Source organism: Martes martes (assembly GCF_963455335.1).
Source record: "Martes martes genome assembly, chromosome: 3".
NCBI classification, from domain to species: Eukaryota; Metazoa; Chordata; class Mammalia; order Carnivora; family Mustelidae; genus Martes; species Martes martes.
The window spans coordinates 158,191,292-158,209,125 of NC_137890.1; the positions used below are offsets into that span (position 1 = coordinate 158,191,292).

The 17,834-nt window shown below is 38.8% G+C and overlaps 1 protein-coding gene and 1 pseudogene across 5 annotated transcripts in view; one reads left to right on the forward strand and one right to left on the reverse strand.

The window, feature by feature from the left end:
- Positions 1-17,834, reverse strand: part of SP140 (SP140 nuclear body protein) — a 73,092-nt gene that overhangs the window by 16,125 nt on the left and 39,133 nt on the right. For 3 of the 4 annotated variants that reach the window (XM_080798039.1, XM_080798037.1, XM_080798038.1), the window contains 5 exons: positions 15,771-15,857; positions 15,451-15,555; positions 14,588-14,641; positions 2,208-2,273; positions 422-502 (listed from right to left, as the gene is read on the reverse strand). In XM_080798039.1, coding sequence (XP_080654165.1) covers positions 422-502; positions 2,208-2,273; positions 14,588-14,641; positions 15,451-15,555; positions 15,771-15,857 — 393 coding nt within the window. The remainder of the gene's footprint in view (positions 1-421; positions 503-2,207; positions 2,274-14,587; positions 14,642-15,450; positions 15,556-15,770; positions 15,858-17,834) is intronic. The other variant, XM_080798040.1, reaches the window with a different exon arrangement.
- Positions 6,345-7,188, forward strand: LOC308339818 (large ribosomal subunit protein eL6-like; annotated as a pseudogene). Its single transcript has one exon. The product of its transcript is annotated as a large ribosomal subunit protein eL6-like (transcript).

A 17,834-nucleotide genomic window follows, 5' to 3' on the forward strand; every position in this document is an offset into this window, starting at 1 on the left:
TCCCAAAAGGACTCTCAACTACTGAAGAGGGACTTAACTCTTGTGACAAGAGAACAGGAAAACTATCAGGCATGCCCAAGTCAGGAAAAACGCATCCAGAAGGTAGATTTGAAAGGGCAGTGAAAAAAAGAATATATTTTCTACCTGTAATTTACCAAGTTTGGCCATGTTAATAAACCAATGATGCAAGGTAAAGAAATTTCCACAAAAAGCAGATAAAACTCAGGGAAAAGATTTTAGGTCCTGGGCAGATAAAAACTATTATATAAATGCAAACAATTTATAAGCCTGGCTCCAAATGGGTTTGCTTTCTAGATTTTGCTGCTCTCAAACTGACTGATAACTTAAGCTGTCAGTTTAAGTTTGCTAAATTTGTATTGACTCATGGGGCCAAGTGGAAGTGGCACAAACTTTATCTTACCCCTGATCTTGGAACGTCCTTGCAGACGCATTTTCACTTTTCTCTCACTGGAGACCAACTGGCCGGCAGTGTCGCTTCTTTCTGGGGATAAGCAGGGGAAGATACAGAGTTGGATAAAACAGCAGTTGACATGAGAGACCAAAAGCAAGTGAGTAAACACCGGATTCAATTCTGAAGCCCCTTTTCCTATTCACTCAGCCAAGAAAGCCTGTTTATGGTAAGGGATCTCAAACAGGTGTCTAGAGCATACTCTACTTTTAGGAGGGAAGAGTTTTAATTATGTACAAGATTTTATTGTACTGGGGCACCTGGGTGGCTCAGCGGGTTAAGCCTCTGCCTTCAGCTCGGGTCATGATCTCAGGGTCCTAGGATCGAGCCCCACATCGGGCTCTCTGCTCAGTGGAGAGCCTCCTTCCCCCTCTCTCTCTGCCTGCCTCTCTGCCTACTTGTGACCTCTCTCTCTCTGTCAAATAAATAAATAAATAATCTTAAAAAAAAAGATTTTATTGTACTTTGGAAAGTACAAAGTGGTTTAGAATTTATCTATGTGTTTATCTATGTACACTTAAATGAGAATGATATAATAATTAAATCCAAATATTTGGTATTTTGAAAATAAGTATTCTTAAATAGATGCTACCACATTTTTTTTGCCCAAACAAAACTGTACACATTCACCAACAGGGCAGCCATGTAAGTTGACAAGAACATAAGATATAGATTGGTGATATATAGATTGGTGAAAATTAATAATTTTAATTGGACTTCAAAGTCTTATTATATGGCTCTGTTCTAAAATTGATGATCACATAGAAAATGAGGTCTAGGTCTCATTTTCTAGAAGTAAGGAGTGCTTTAGACCACTGCTGAGGGACACCTGGGTGGCTCAGTTCATTAAGCGTCCCACTCTTGATCTCAGCTCAAGTCTTAATCTCAGGGTCATGAGTTTAAGCCCCACATTGGGCTCCTTGATGGGCCTGGAGCCTACTTAAAAAAAAAAAAAAAAGAAGAAGAAGAAGAAGTAAAGCATGACTGAAATAAAAAAAAATTCAGAGATCCAACTAGAAGTAATACATAATATATTACTGGAAATGTAGAACATAAAAATTACATAAGATATCACTATTCTAGAGAGAGCCATAATTAACTTGTTCAAAAATATTCCCCTAGGCTTTTGTCTCTGTACATTTTACTATTTGAACAATATCTCTTCATTGCAAAATTTGAACATGTTTAATACTTTCCATGTACACACATACACTTAAAAAACACAAATAGTAACATAAATATCACCTATATTCCAATGACCATATATAAACCACTGCATATATTTTTATTGATGACCATCTATTGATTTTTCCATATATCCATATCTGTGTGTGTCTCTCTCTATAGACAAATACATATAAATAAGAATTTACAAATATCTAAAAATACATTTGTACAAATATATATGTTTTTGGTTTTTAACCATGTGCACAGGTGCGTGCCCACCTACACATACAGGCTGTTTTTTGCATTTGGCTTTCTCTGGAACATCTTACCAAATTAATACAAATTTCTTGACCCAGCAGAGAAGCCACATATGGAGGATGGCACTGTCTCCTGGGATCATTTAGCTCTGGGTGATTCCGTGTTAAGAACTAAGCCATTTTGTGCAAGCCACTATGTTTTCAGGCCTCCTTGTTACAGCGTCTTAGCTTATGTCCTCGTGGTGCAGCTGCTAGGAAAGGGTCAGGGCCCAAGCAGGGAGATAAGAAGCAGGGCCTTACACTGAAGTGCTTACCTTTTTGATGTACTCTTCCCTGACATCTCCTTTTAATCCTTGTCCAGGCATGGCCTTTCTTTTTTCCTTCAAACAAAAGAGAATAAAGTTAATCATTCAGAGCTGTAAATATAATTCTCAAAGCCATAGATGTTAGTAGTTTCAAGTACTTTTTCAGGCCACAAGAACAGGATGAAATTCTTAAATACCAGCACAGCTGTGTGAGGCTGACTACAGAGTTATGTTTTACTCCACACAGAGTTGGGAGACTACAGGAGACGACCTTCCTTTGAAAATTAAAAACCAAAACCAAAAAACACTAAAATTGGAAAATAAACAGGAGTTTATTTTTTAATCTTAGCCTGAATGACCACCTTTGGGGACATATGTCAATGTTTCCTCTTCAAGTGTCAAATGTGCCATGAGGAGGCACACTCCTCATAGCCGGATAGCGTCATGGATAATATGCCATGTTGGAAGTTGGGAGATGTTCTCAGCTTTGAGGTGGAGACTTAAAGAATCTCTGTACTTGTAGTTGTGACACAAATCCTCCCACTTCTGTGCCATCTAGTCCTGGAGGACTTAAAGAAACCATAGCAGGTTATGTGTTGAGCAGCATATGAACACATAGGAGTGTGAGAAGACCACTGGCACTGGGTAAATAGAGATCTTATCTTGTCACCATTGTGAAATAAAAATAGCCAGCTACTAGATTTTTACTGCCAAGAGTGAAGACCCAATCCATGGAGGGAGGCCTTATGACTCCCTCTTGAGATTCCCATTCTATTTGGAGGTGGATCAACTCAGACTCTAGGACTTACAAGGCAGGAAGGGCCTATAAATAAAAAGCCTTGCTCATCAAATGAAAATGATATGTGCAAGAATTCTGGGATTTTGCCCCATTGGCACCATGGCCTTCCAGGACCCTGCCCAGGCCTGTGTAGGGGTTACGACTATGTGCCAAGGTCGTGATAGACCTGTTTGTCTCTCAGTGGGGAGAGCCACATCACAAGGGACTTTGTTCCTGACTGCTCCAGGACACTGATCAGGCCTTGACCTCCTCTGAGAGCTATGGGTGGTGCCTCAACACCATCCACACTTCAGCTCACAGACCAGCTGACTCTGGCCACACCACTGTGGCCCTAGAAACTCATATGTGTCAGAAGCATGGCCTGAACCATTAGTAGTCCGACAATGGTGCCCTTTATCAAAAAAGCTCCTTCCAATGCACTGATTGTCTGACTCTATGTCCCTCATCTCTTCCTGGACACCCAACTCTGGAAGGCTCCTTGGTCAGTGAAGGCAGCTGTCCTCAGAAAGGGATTAGTTCCTTCCTGCATCATGATCAGGATAAAAGTGGTAGGAGATTAATGGTGTTAGACCAATTCTGAAAATTTAGGATTCTGTTCTGCCTGCTCTTGGGGATGATGCCTCATTCTTTCTCCTATCAGTCTGGAGGGCAGAGCCTTCAGAGAGCCTAGGGGATTCAGATTTAATTCTGATCTGATTACATTTTATGAAAATGCCCTTGTCCCACTTGTATCTGACCCTCAGGGTAAAAGTCAGAGTGGGAATAGGAGATCGTAAGGAAAGGAGATGAAGTTACAGCCACCAAAACAGTACACACAGATTTTGTGGCAGAAAAGGAAGAGCAAAAATCCAGACACCTGTAGAGCCTAGCAGGTATGGTGGAAGGGGAAGCATTAATGATATCTGCCTTGCAGAACTGCCCTGAATCCTACCTCCAGAGAGAAACTACCCCAGTACATATCTCTTACCACAGACATGATGAGTCTACCTTTCTGCATCAGACAAGAAAACAGAGATTGGCCCCAGCATCTACACATCCCATGCAAGATTCCTCTAGACATCATCCCTACCCCTACTCTCAGTCACTTGGGAGGGTGGGCAGTTAGGGAATGCTGATGCCACTTGGTTTGTGTCATGGACAAAAAGGGCAGATTGGGATGGACTATCCTCAGGAAGTGCCCCCTCAACTGAACCCCACCCCCAAATCAAGGACTAGATGCAATGAATGAAACTGGGAGCTTCAAGGTTCATAGCCCGCCAGAGGCCCACATTGGAGGCACCATCCATCTTCCCCTGGTTGATGTATGTTCCATTAGGGAACCTCAGCAACTATAAATGCTTCCCTTTCAGAGCCACCATGTGTGCCCCTGGAATTGCACTTCTTGTGTGGAAATGCACTTCACTTGACCCCTTATGCAAACATGGTAAATATACTTTAGGGTTGTCATTAGAGACCTGAATCATTTATGCTTTATGAAATTTGTTAAATACTGCAGGAAACAAATTGAGTGGATTTGGTCTTAGCCTACACAGGCCAAATTAATCAAAATGGCTGATGGAGTGGTGTCTTCATGGTAAATTTACCAGGATCTGCTGTGTTTGGTAAATTTGTGGGAAGGCAATTTTCCATGGCATTTCCACATGCCTCGAAATATCTTTGCAAGGGTGTTTGAGTAACAAACAACCTTGGAAGCCGGAGATAATGCAACCCTCTTGGTCAGAGAGCTGATTTGTTTACTGACCTGTATAAAATAGAAAACTCCCTCCTCTCCCCAGAAGAGATTTGTTCAAGCTCCAGCTAATAATATAATGTTTCCTTCAAGGGTAAGGTTTGAGCAGGTGTGCCAGCAGCTTCCTCCTAAAACCGAGGTTTCTGAAGTGTGGTATTCCTCAACTCGAGCACAGCCTGTGTGTGCCACCTCACCCCCAACATGGGTTTTCAAGGAGAAGAACTAATGTACCTATCCTATATCCCAGACATTTCATTCCTAGGTATTTATACAAGGGATCTGAAGGCATGAAGCCACAGAAAGTCTTCTACAAGAATGTTAAAGTTCACTGCAGCTTTTTCATATTAACAAAAAACAGGAAACACTTGCAGTATGTGTCAATAGAAGAATATATATACAAAATTTGATATATACTGGGTGATACTTTGCAAAGAAAACGAACAAAAGGCTGATATATCCAACAATGTGAATAAATCTGAAAAATATGCTGAGTTAAAGAAACCTTACATCAAATGAGAACATGCTCCAAAACCTCACTTATTTAAGGTTTTAATACAAGTCAAACCAACCTGCTGAGAAAACTTAGAAAAGTGGTTCTCTCTTATGAGTGATGGATAAGGCTATACCAAAGGACATAAAGGTTCTTAGCAGGGGGGATGGTCATGTTCTGTATTTAGATAAGGATTTGGATTATACAGGGGGAATGCGTTTATCAGAATTCATTAGATGATACACTTCATATTTGTGCATTTCATTATAATGGTTATCTTAAAAGAAAAAGAAAAGAACTGAAAACAAATAATGAATTCTAGTTAATGATATGCAGGTTGAAGTATTTGGGGGGAAGTGTACTGATATCTGCAACTTTGAGATGTTTCAAACTTGAAGATGGGTTAGTGAAGAGAAGGAACAGACAAATGGATAGATATTTGGAAACATGACAAAGTAAGAATAGTATAATGCTAATTATGAATCTACATAAAGTATCTTGGTGTTTACACAAAATTCTCCCAAGTTTTCTGTCCCTAAACTTTCTATGATTCAATCATGGCAAAAAGAGCTTTGGAAAGAAAAGAAAGATTATTTACCAAGCAATGACACTTACAATAAAAGAAGAATTTTCATCCATCACACAATAATTTGATAAGACGGCACATTAATCACCTTACTGTACTGAGGAGAAATAAATGTCAACTTAAAATTAATCTTGCTAAAAAAGTTCAAAAAAGGCAAATTTGCAAATATAACACTTGGAGAGTCTGCCACTTAGAGATCACTCACTAAAAGAACCAAAAGAATTAAGTCAGCTGAACAGAAGTCAAACCAAAAAAAAAAAAAAAAAAAAAAAAAAAAAAGAAAGAAAGAAAGAACGAAAGAAAGAAAAGGGGGCGCCTGGGTGGCTCAGTGGGTTAAGCCTCTGCCTTCGGCTCGGGTCATGATCCCAGGGTCCTCGGATCGAGCCCCACATTGGGCTCTCTGCTCAGTGGGGAGCCTGCTTCCCCCTCTCTCTCTGCCTGCCTCTCTGCCTACTTCGGTCAAATAAATAAATAAAATCTTAAAAAGAAAAAAAAAAGAAAAGAAAGAAAGAAAAGAAAAGAGCTCTTTCCCATCTTGGAAGATGGCGGGTGACAAAGCTGAGATGCCGGAAACAAGGAAGAAGAAACCGGAAGCCAAGAAGGCTGATGCTGGTAGCAAGGTTAAAAAGGGGAACCTCAAGGCTAAAGCGCCAAAGAAGGGGAAGTCCGACTGTCTCAGAAACCCCATCCTTGTCAGAGGAAATGGCAGGTATTCCTGATTTGCTATGCAGTCCAGAAAGGCCACATACAAGAAAAAGTAATCAGCAGCTAAATCCAGGGTTGAAAAGGAAAAGTTTCTTGCTACTGTCACAAAACCGGAATGGCGGTAAAAAATACCTACAAAATATGTAAGTATTATCCTACTGAAGATGTGCCTCGAAAGCTGTTGAGCCACGACAGAAAACCTTTCAGTCAGCAAGAAAACTGCAAGCTAGCATCACTCCTGGGACCATTGTCATCCTCACTGGGTATCACAGAGGCAAGAGGGTGGTTTTCCTGAAACCACTGAGCAGTGGCTTGCTACTTGTGACCAGACCTCTCGCCCTCAGTCGAGTTCCTCTGGGTAGAACACATCAGAAATTTGTCACTGTCGCCTCCACCAAAATTGATATCAGCATTGTGATAATCCCAAAACACGTCACTGAAGCTTACTTCAAGAAGAAGCTGTATAAACCCAGACACCAGGAAGGTGAGCTCTTTGACAGAGTAGAAGAAATATGAGATTACAGAGCAGCACAAAGTTGATCAGAAAACTATGGACTCACAAATTCTGCCAAAAACCAAAATTGTTCTGCAGCTTTAGACTACCCCCACTCAGTGTTTTCTCTCACAAATGGAGTTTATCCTCACAAATTGGTGGTATTAAATTTCTTACATAGAACCTAATTAAGTAACTTATCATTTAAAAAGTAAAAGAAACAGGAGTGAGCACATAAAATTAAAAAAATATTTTTAAATTAAGGAAATATCAACTGCAAAAAAATGGTAATAGTTTCAACATTTGTGATGAAAGAAAATTAAAAATAAAATAATACAATATTACACAACAGTAGCTACATGGTGATCAAATGCTAAATATGTAGTGAATCCACATGTTCAGACCTTCAACATCATCTGGGATTGAGGCACACTAAAGAGATGCCAGAAATCTCATCTCAAATTTCCAAAATAGCAGAGGAAAAGGAGGGAATATAGAATTCAATCTCAATCCATCAGAAAGCAGGAAGTGAACATAAAAACACAGAAAAAGAATGGTCAACAGTAATAGAGAAGATATAAATCCACAAAAATCAGGAATCCATGAAAAAATGCAAAGTAAACTGAATTATTAAAAGGTTAGGATTATCAGAGAAGATTATAAAAAAAACTAAGTGTTGCTATAGGAAACAAAACACAGCTGTACAAGAGGCCTTAATGAAAAGGGAATAAAAAAACATCCAAAGATAAAACATTAAAAGTTAAAATAACAATTTTAGCTTCCCAAGAAAGAGAATTTAAGGTAAAGGAATATATATTAGAAGGATAAGGAATAAGAGTGTGTGATTTAAAAAATCCACTAAGTCATAACAATCATGAATTGCCTCAAAGTACTTAAAGTAAAACAACAGAATAAGGAGGAATTGGCAAATACACAATCATGTGGGAGAACTGAACACATCTCTGTGCAAACCCAAAACAGCTTAATTTAGAAGATTTAGAACAAAGTTGTTCTTGACAAAGAAGATGTGTTTGGGGAGAAGCTAGAGCCCAATGTACAGTATTTTAAAGTGGCATAGGCCATTTACAAATATTGACCATACATTAGTGTGCAAAGGAACTTTGAACAAATTTTAAAGAACTGTTCGGACTGTGTTCCAGATGGGCATCTTCCATTCCTATTTAACTAACAGAATACCTGCATTATTAGAGATGTCAATGTGTCTGTACAATACCTTAGTTTATAATGTCCCTTTCAAGCTCCCATGGCCACCAGCTTAAGATCTGATCAGTAAGGTAAGAGCAGGATATTGTTGTGGGAAGAAGAATACTCTAGGAAAGCTTCTCAGGGAAGAGATAGACCTCTGGGGGAAGGTGTTTTTTGCTCTTTACCCTTTCTCCCTCTGTTCGCTTAAAACATAGACACACAGCTGGAGCTCAGGAGGCACTTTGGACAATGACATGATTTTTTTAAAAAGATTTATTTATTTATTTAATTGAGAGAGAGAGAGTTTATGAGCTGGGGGAGAGGCAGAGGGAGCGAGACAAGCCGATTCCCCACTGAGCAGGAAGCCCAGTGTGGGGTTGGGTTTCAATCCCGAGACTCTGGGATCACGACCTAGGCTGCAGGCAGACTGCTTAACTGACTGAGCCACCCAGGCACCCTAGGACAATGACATGATCTTGACAGTGACTGAACTGAAAGTCAGAAGAAGCTCCAAAGTGAAGGGCCTAAAGTAGCCAAAACAAATTTGAAAAAGAAAAACAAACAGCACTTACTATAAAGCTATAGTAATTAAGATGGTGTAGTATTGGCATAAAGATAGACATACAGATAAATAGAAAAGAATGTCCAAAGTTACACCCAAACACATATGGGCAACTGACTTATGACAAGGATGTCAAGGTAATTAACTTATTAATTCAATGCACAAATGATCTGGAACAACTGGGTATCTGAATGTCAGAAGGAAGGAAGAAAGGAAGGAAGGGAGGGAGAAAGGGAGGGAGGAAGAGTGGGTTCTTACTTCACACCATAAGCAAAATTAACTCAAATTGAATCACAGATCTGAATGTAAGAACTAAAAACCATCAAAGTTCTTGAAGAAAATACAGTATCTTAAGCAAAGATCTCTTAAATAGAACTGAAAAGTTGCAAATTATAAAAAATACTGTTACACTTCTAAATAAATTTTGCTCTTTGACACTGCTGAGAAAATGAACAGAGAAGCTACAGATTATATGGTATATAACCAACAAAGGACTTGTATCCAGAATATATTAATAACTTTACAACTAGAAAATAGACAACCCAAATAAATATGGATAAAAAATTTGAATAGACACTTCACTAAATGAGATCTATGGGTGACAACTAAATACATAAAAAGATGGTTCAGCACCATTACTCATTAAGAAAATACAAATTAAAACTATGAATTACCATTACACACCTATGAGGATGGCTAAAATTAAGATTAGCAATACAGAGTGTTAGTAAATATATGGAGTAATGGGAACTTTCTACATTCTTGGTGGGAATATAAAAAGACACAACAACATAAAAAATACTTTGGCATATCCTTAAAATGTTGAATATGTACTTATGTTCATATGACCCAGTAGTACCACTCCTACACATTTACCTAAGAAAAATTAGATCATATGTCCACCCAAAGATTTGTATGCACACGTTCCTAGAAGTTTTATTTGCAGTAGCCAAAAACTAGAAACAACTCAATGTCTATCAACAGGTGAGTAGATCTGTGGAATATCCATATAATGAAATACTTCTCAGCAGTAAAAATGGAGTGACTAATGATACACATACCAGCATGGATGTGTCTCAAAAGCTTTATGCTAAATGAAAGGGCCACGAGGAGCACCTGGGTGGCTCAGTTGGTTGAGCCACTGCCTTCAGCTCAGGTCATGGTCCTGGAGTCTTGGGATCGAGTCTCACATCGGGCTTCCCCTGCTCTGCGGGGGGCCTGCTTCTCCCTCTCCCTCTGCCTGCCACTCCCCCTGCTTGTGCGCTCTCTCTCTCTCTCTGTGTCAAATAAATAAATAAGATCTTCAAAAAAAAGGGGGCCACGTATTGAAAAACTGTGTACTGTATGAAATCATTTATATGACATTCCAGAAAAGATAAAATTATAGAGATAAAAACAGATCAGCTGTTGTCAAGAGCCAGAGGGTAGGAAAAGGGACACAGGTTCACTGGATGATGGAGATGTTACGTGTGATGATTGCAGCATTACATGATAACACATTTGTTAAAACTCATCTAGTCATCCCTTAACAGTGATGACTGCTAGTATATGAAATTATATTTCAATAAAGCTGATAAGTAAGGTAAAAATGTGCAAGATCTACAGAAAGAAAACTAAAACTTTGAAGAACATAAAAGGTGGTCTGAAAAAATGTGTGGTTCATTCTCCCTCAATTCTACCCGAATTAATCTGCAATTTCAATGTATTTTCACAGAATTGGGGAGGTATTGGGGGAAAACCTTGACTGATTCTAAAACTCACCCACAATAAGTAAGCCAGGATTACTGAACTTTTGTTTTCTTTGCCTTTGGAGACATATCTTGAAAGAAGTTGTGGCCGATGTCAAAGAGGTTATTGCCTATGTTCTCCTCTAGGATTTTGATAGATTCCTGCCTCACATTGAGGTCTTTTATCCACTTCAAGTTTAACTTTGTGTATGGTGTAAGAGAATGGTCGAGTTTCATTCTTCTATACATAGCTGTCCAATTTTCCCAGCACCATTTATTGAAGAGACTGTCTTTTTTCCACTGTATATTTTTTCCTGCTTTGTCAAAGATTATTTGACCATAGAGTTGCGGGTCTATATCTGGGCTCTCTACTCTGTTCCACTGGTCTATGTGTCTGTTTTTGTGCCAGTACCATGCTATCTTGGTGATCACAGCTTTGTAGTAAAACTTGAAATGAGGCAACATAATGTCCCCAGTTTTGTTTTTCTTTTTCAATTTTTCCTTAGCAATTTGGGCTCTCTTCTGGTTCCATATAAATTTTAGGATTGTTTGTTCCAGGTCTTTGAAAAACACCGATGGAATTTTGATCGGGAAGGCACTGAAAGTATAGATTGTTATAGGCAGTATAGACATTTTAACAATGTTTATTCTTCCTATCCATGAGCATAGAATGCTCTTCCACCTTTTTGTGCCCTCTCCAATTTCTTTCATGAGTATTCTGTAGTTCCTTGAGTACAGATCCTTTACCTTTTTGGTTATGTTTATTCCCAGGTATCTTATGGTCCTTGGTGCTATAGTAAATAGAATTGATTCTCTAATTTCCCTTTTTATATTTTCATTGTTAGTGTATAAGAAAGCAACTGATTTCTGTACATAGATTTTGTATCCTGCCATATTACTTAATTGCTGTATGAGTTCTAGTAGTTTGGGGGTGGAGTCTTTTGGGTTTTCCATATAAAGTATCATGTTATCTGCGAAGAGAGAGAGTTTGACTTCTTCTTTGCCAATTTGAATACCTTGTATTTCTTTTTGTTTTCTGATTGCTGTTGCTAGAGTTTCTAGTACTATGTTGAACAACAGTGGTGAGAAATTTTGAAATCTCTTTTCTGATGTTCCTCCCTGCATTGTTTACTTTTTTCCTTGCAAAAGAAAACATAAAGAGTAGGAATAGCAAAATATACTTGAGAGCTTTGTAATTAAACCAATTGCTATGCATTAGAAATAAACAAACCAGTGTTTCAGAGTAGAGTGCAGGCACAGATCCACGAATATAAGGAAAAGCACATAAAAAGGACATTTCAAGTCATAAGAAAAAACATTGGGGTAATTTCTTGAAATTAGTGTCTCGCATCATACACAAAAAATGTGAAATATAGATATAAACATTAAAAAGTACTAAGTACTTCAGATATTCCGAAAGCAAATATAAATATTTTTAAAATTTTGAGGTGGGAAATATCTTTGTAAATTTTAAGTATAAGCTAGAAACCATAAAAGAAAAGCCTGACAGATTTTACTACATAAAATTTTCCAACTTCCTTAAGACAAAAGATAATACCAACCAAAAAGAATAACATCAAACGAAACAAAATAACAACATATATCGGCAAAATGTAATATATATATTATTAGTTCTATGCTTGTTCAGCATGGTTTAAAAAAAAAAAAAAAGGCCAGCAGGATTAGATCACCAGCAAGACACATGCACCAAGCATTTTTAGGAGGAAATCAAATGACCAATAATAACTGGAAAATGCTCAACCACAACAAAAATGAAAGTAATGCAAATTAAAACAGGAATGAAATAAAAACTTTTACAGGTAAAATGTTAAATGTTTGTAAAGTCTTGCGCAAGAAATACTGCTCTAAAAAAAATCTAACTGTATGAATAGATTTATTCAGATTTATGATAAAATACTAAATGTGTTAATATATGCCTAGAAAAAAATCTGGAAAGATAGATGTTAAAGTTTACAAAGATCTTATATTTTATTTTTTAATATTTAAAGATTAATTTATTTATTATTTGAGAGAGCATATGAACACACATGCACATGGTGGGGAGGGGCAAAGGGAGAGGGAGAAATAAACCCAAACAGACCCTGAGTTAAGTGTGGAGCCTGACCCCAGGCTCGATCCTACGACCCTGAGATCACCACCCAAGCCAAAACCGAGAGCCCGATGCTCAACCGACTGCACCATCCAGAAACCCAACAAAGATCATATATTAAAAAATAAATAAATAAATAAATAAATATGTGAGCATTCTGAAAAAAAATGTAAATTACTATTTTAAAAGATGTGATCTAACCATATTTCTTTTTTCATGTTTTGGTCTTGTGAAAAGTGTTAGTTCTCTATTGCTTCTGTAATAAATTGCCATAAGCTTCATGGCTTAAAAGAATACAAACTTATTATCTTACAGTTCTGAACGTCAGAAATCTGACACAAGTTTCATAGGGCTAAAACCAAGGTGTCTACAGGACTTTGTTCCTCACTGGAGGCTACAGGATTTGAAGGACCCAGGTGACTTGATTGGGGCCACCTACACAATCCAGGACAGTCTCCCCATCTCAAGATCCTTAGCTTAATCACACCCTCAAAGTCTCTTGCCATGTGAAGTAATCAGTTACAGGTTCCAGAGATTAGGACTTGGACGTCCCTGCTTCTGTTGATAGAAGATCCTTAGGGATCATAGCACTCCCATGTATGTCATGGGGATCTCCTCCGTTAGACAGACCCTTCCACAGATATCTCCTATACAACCATGTATCTATTTTTTACTTCTGTGGACATGGCTGAGGGGATCTGTGAGTCACATACTTAATCCCCTCAAAGAACCTCTTCCCCATTGACTGAATACGCTGACTGTTCACTACTTCTGGCGCATTAGCAGAAAGTTGTAAGGCCATACTCTTGGTTATCACTACAGACCACACTTTTCCTGACAGTGAAGCTCCAAATTTTAGCACCTTTTGCAGCTTGGAAAGGCTGAGACCTTTTCAAATCATCAAATCCTGATTCCTTTTGCTAAACAGTTCTTCCTTCAATTTGCCTCTTTCCCCTTGCATTTTACTATGAGCAGCAAAATGGAAACCAGTTGCACCTTTATCACTTTGCTTAGAAATCTCCTTAGCTATATATCCATAAAGTTTGGCCTTCCATACTATCAGCAGGACAGAATTTTGCTAAGCTTTTGGTCACTGCATACTAAGGCTTCCCCTTTCTTTAGTTTCCAAAAACACCAGTGACACTTTGAACTTCCATATTTCTACCAAGTCCTCGTGATGATTTGGATATCCTCTAAGACAAAATAGGTTTTCTCTACCATGTTCTGCACTTCCAAGCTTTCTCTAGCAGAATCTGCAGCCCCATATTTCTAACAAACTGCTTAAGGTAATCTAGACATTTTCTATCATTCCATTTAAAATTCTTCCCCTTGCCCACCATCCAATTCCAAAAAACATTTCTACATTTTTAGGAATGCATTACAATTGCACTCCACCTCCAATAACCAAAGTCTGTATTACTCTTCTACTGCTGCCATAACAAGACTTCAAATTTAGTGACTTACAACATAAATCTATTATCTCACAGTTATGTTGATTAGAAGTCTGACAAGGGTCTCTCTGGGCTAAAATCAAGATTCCAGTAGGCCTTCATTCCTTTCTGGAGGTTGTGCAGTAGAATACATTTCTTTGACTTTCCCAGCTTCCAGAGGTCATCCATATTCCTGGTTCTTTCCCTCCATCTTCCCCCTCCTCCAGCCAACAATATGGTATCTCTGTGTGACTATCTTCCATGGCCACTCCCCCTCTCTCCACAGCTAGGAAGAGCTATTCCATTATACTGGGTCAACTCAGATAATCCAGAACAATCTCCTCTTCCAAGGTCCCTAACTTGATTATATCTATAAAATCTCTTTTGCCACATAAGATAATAGATAATACAAATTCCAGAGATTAAGATATGGACATCTTTGGGCAGACAGCATATTATCATCACTTATATTGTAAATAGTAATAATGCAATTCTAGCTTTAAAAACCTCATTTTTAACATCAAAAGCAAGTAAAATCTTATGTACTCTTACTTCTCTTCCTCTTGAGTCTTCCCGAAGAAGAGGTGTTTTCAAGATCCACGGTATCTAGAGAATTGACAGGTGAGGGTGAGGAAATAGAACTTAAAAACAAAAGTTACACATTTTAGGATTATTCATACTGCAGAAGACTTGAATTTATAAAGATGTTTGGGTTATCATTTCTCTCTCCCTTCTAAAGGGACTAAAAACCTACTGAATTCAGAAGTAGGAGTCCAAGATGGGCCCCGGGTCTTCCTTTGTTTCTCAACAGTCCTTGGAAAAACACTGTGAAATACCTTTGTACTTCAGTTTACTCGGGGACATTTGCCTAGGTATTAAGATTATTGTGAGGATTAAACAAAATCTTATGTGAAACTATTTACAGGAAATCACTAGATAAACCAGCAACATGCTAGAGAGCATCCATCAAAAATATGTGCTGAGTTAAGGATAGTCTTTCCTCTTGACAAGTAAGTGGCATCACTAGTTATCTTTTGAGATTTTTCTAAGGTTGTGACAAAAAGACACTGTTATCTACTAGCAGAAGTATGCTTGGCTTTCTTGGGCTCCACAGAAGATTGGGTGTGACAGGGATGAAAATCACTTTATAAATGCAAGTGTTCATTATTAGTAGACTAATGTAGTAAACATGATACTGCCATCTTTAAGTGTGTATTTCTACTACAACACTCATGTGTAATCAGCAGGGCCCATCCTGTTAAACACGACTTTATTATGATCTCTCGCCTCTCTACTATTCCCAAAAGGGTCAGGTCAAACAAAACAGGGAACAGGATACTGGGATGGACTGGACCACCTGTCACTACCCAGCCCCTAGAGCCACTCCCCATCCCACAACCCTCCGGTGGCCTTACCCATCATGTCACATGCTTGGCTACTTTCCGGACCTTCTGGCACATCTTTTGAAAAGCACATAACACAGGAACAATTCTTATTTCCATCTGCTGGTAGCTCTGCTTCTGGGCCAAAATTGTGATGTATGAAGACTTTCATTTACCTCAGGGATCCCCTTTTCTGTACCCTTCTTGATCACCCCTCCTCTGTTCTTCCTCTGAAATCTTCCATTGACCGTCCCCATCTCTGGCCTTTCCTTTAAGTCTCCCTTTTTCCTCCCTTGTCTTTTTCTCTTTATCAGCTCTGTTTCTGTTTTTCTTATTCTTTAAGTCATAATTACCTTCTCCATCACAGAGTAGTAGTCTGGAACTAAGCTCTTCTGATTCTTCCTCTTTATTCATTCGGAGAGTTTCTAGTTTGCCGGATACTAAAGAGAAGCAAGAAAATTACAGTCCTTGGATCCTGAGAGTGAACAGGGAAGGGCTTCTGGTGCTCTCATGCTGCACCATGATATTCTGAGCTGAAATGAACTGCCTTCTGAAAGAAGACTACACCTGCTCCAATAATCACAACCTAGAGCTGCCAAAAGCATGCTTTTCCCATCTTTTGTACCTCATTCTGCTTTCTTTACTCCTACTTTTCTACCTGTAGCCTCAAGAATAAAGGAAAAAGATCTCATCCTTTCAGGAAAAAACAGCTATTCTTTGAAAATAGTAAAAAGTAATTATGAGAACAGTTTTAAACTCATCCCAATTGGTCCATCACTACTTACATCACTAACCACATTTAAAGCCAGCCAGTCAGTGACAGCCTCACACTTCTGAAAATCAGCCAATCAGCAAGAGCCGGATTCCAGAAAGCCTGTTTCTATGACTAAACGATAACCTAGTTATAAACACTCCCCGGTCTGAAAGTCTGCTGTTCCTGAACTACAAGCTTCCTAAAACTCTACCTAAAAGCAATTTCCTTTTAAAAAGAAACTATGTTCTATAAGTACCGTACATCCTTCCACCATGCATCTTGCTTATCAAGATATGGCATGATGGTCTATCCTTCCAAAAATGGATTTCCCACCAAGCCATCTTGAAGACTCTTTTTTAGCAACATCGTGTGGGATCTTTGGGCCAATAGGCCCAATCCACTGCTTCTTGTGCCCAACTCTGATTGTTTTCCTGATCAATCCATCTCAACAATGACTTGAGCTCTGCCTTGTTTCATTGAGTTCTTATTTCTGAATTAATTTTTTTAAAGATTTTATTTATTTATTTGATAGAGATCACAAGTAGGCAAAGAGGCAGCCAGAGAGAGTGAGAGGGAAGCAGGCTCCCTGCCGAGCAGAGAGCCCGATGTGGGGCTCGATCCCAGGACCCCGAGATCATGACCTGAGCCGAAGGCAGCGGCTTAACCCACTGAGCCACCCAGGCGCCCCCTGAATTAATTTTTTTTAAGATTTTATTTATTTATTTGTCAGAGAGAGAGAGAGAGAGCACCAGCAGGCAGAGTGTCAGGCAGAGGCAGAAAGAAAAGCAGGCTCCCCGCTGAGCAAGGAGCCCAATGCGGTACTCGATCCCAGAATCCTGGGATCACAATCTGAGCCAAAGGCAGTGGCTTAACTGACTGAGCCACCCAGGCATCCCCTGAATTAATCTTACTACTTAAAGATGTATATGCAATTAGACACAAAGTAGTTAGACACTTTGGTTTGGAGGTGCAGCATTTAGAAAATATTCTATTAATATTTTTTTATTCTTCTACTGTTTCATTTACTCTAACTTTTGTCTATTTTTCAAAAGGTTTTCTTATGTGTGTTTGTTTGCTCTTGATTTTCTTGTCCTTCTTGAATACTGGAAGGAAGTGATCCAAAGCAAATAGATGGAGGCACAGACCTGAGAAGTCCCCTATGCAAAACTTATTGATGGACGTGGGTCCATTAGACAGTAGCTAGCGTGTGCAAAAATATTTGGTCACCCTTGGCCTTGAGTCCCTCTCCAAAACCTCTCATCAATTTGAGAAACAAAATCATTTTGTTTAGCAAATAATCTGAGGTCAACTGCTATCATGTTATCAATCAGACGTTCCCATTGCAGTCTCTGCTCAATGGATGAACCCAATACTCCATTCACTTACAGAACACGATTCTCATTAAGGACTGCATGTGGTGACCTCATTGCTACTTGCCATGGCTGTGTCATGGTTGAAGCTACAGTCTCCCCCTGAAAGAACTCCACTTCCTCTTTGTACTCTCAGAATCATTCTTGCACTTTTCTTAATAGATGGCAAAATTTCACCAAAGATAACTTTAAGTTTCAAAGGAGAAGTCTGGACATGTCAAAAGTAAACAATGTTTTTGGTAGTACTTCTATAAGAGAGAGAAAGATGACCAAAAGTTCCCATGTCCCAACCA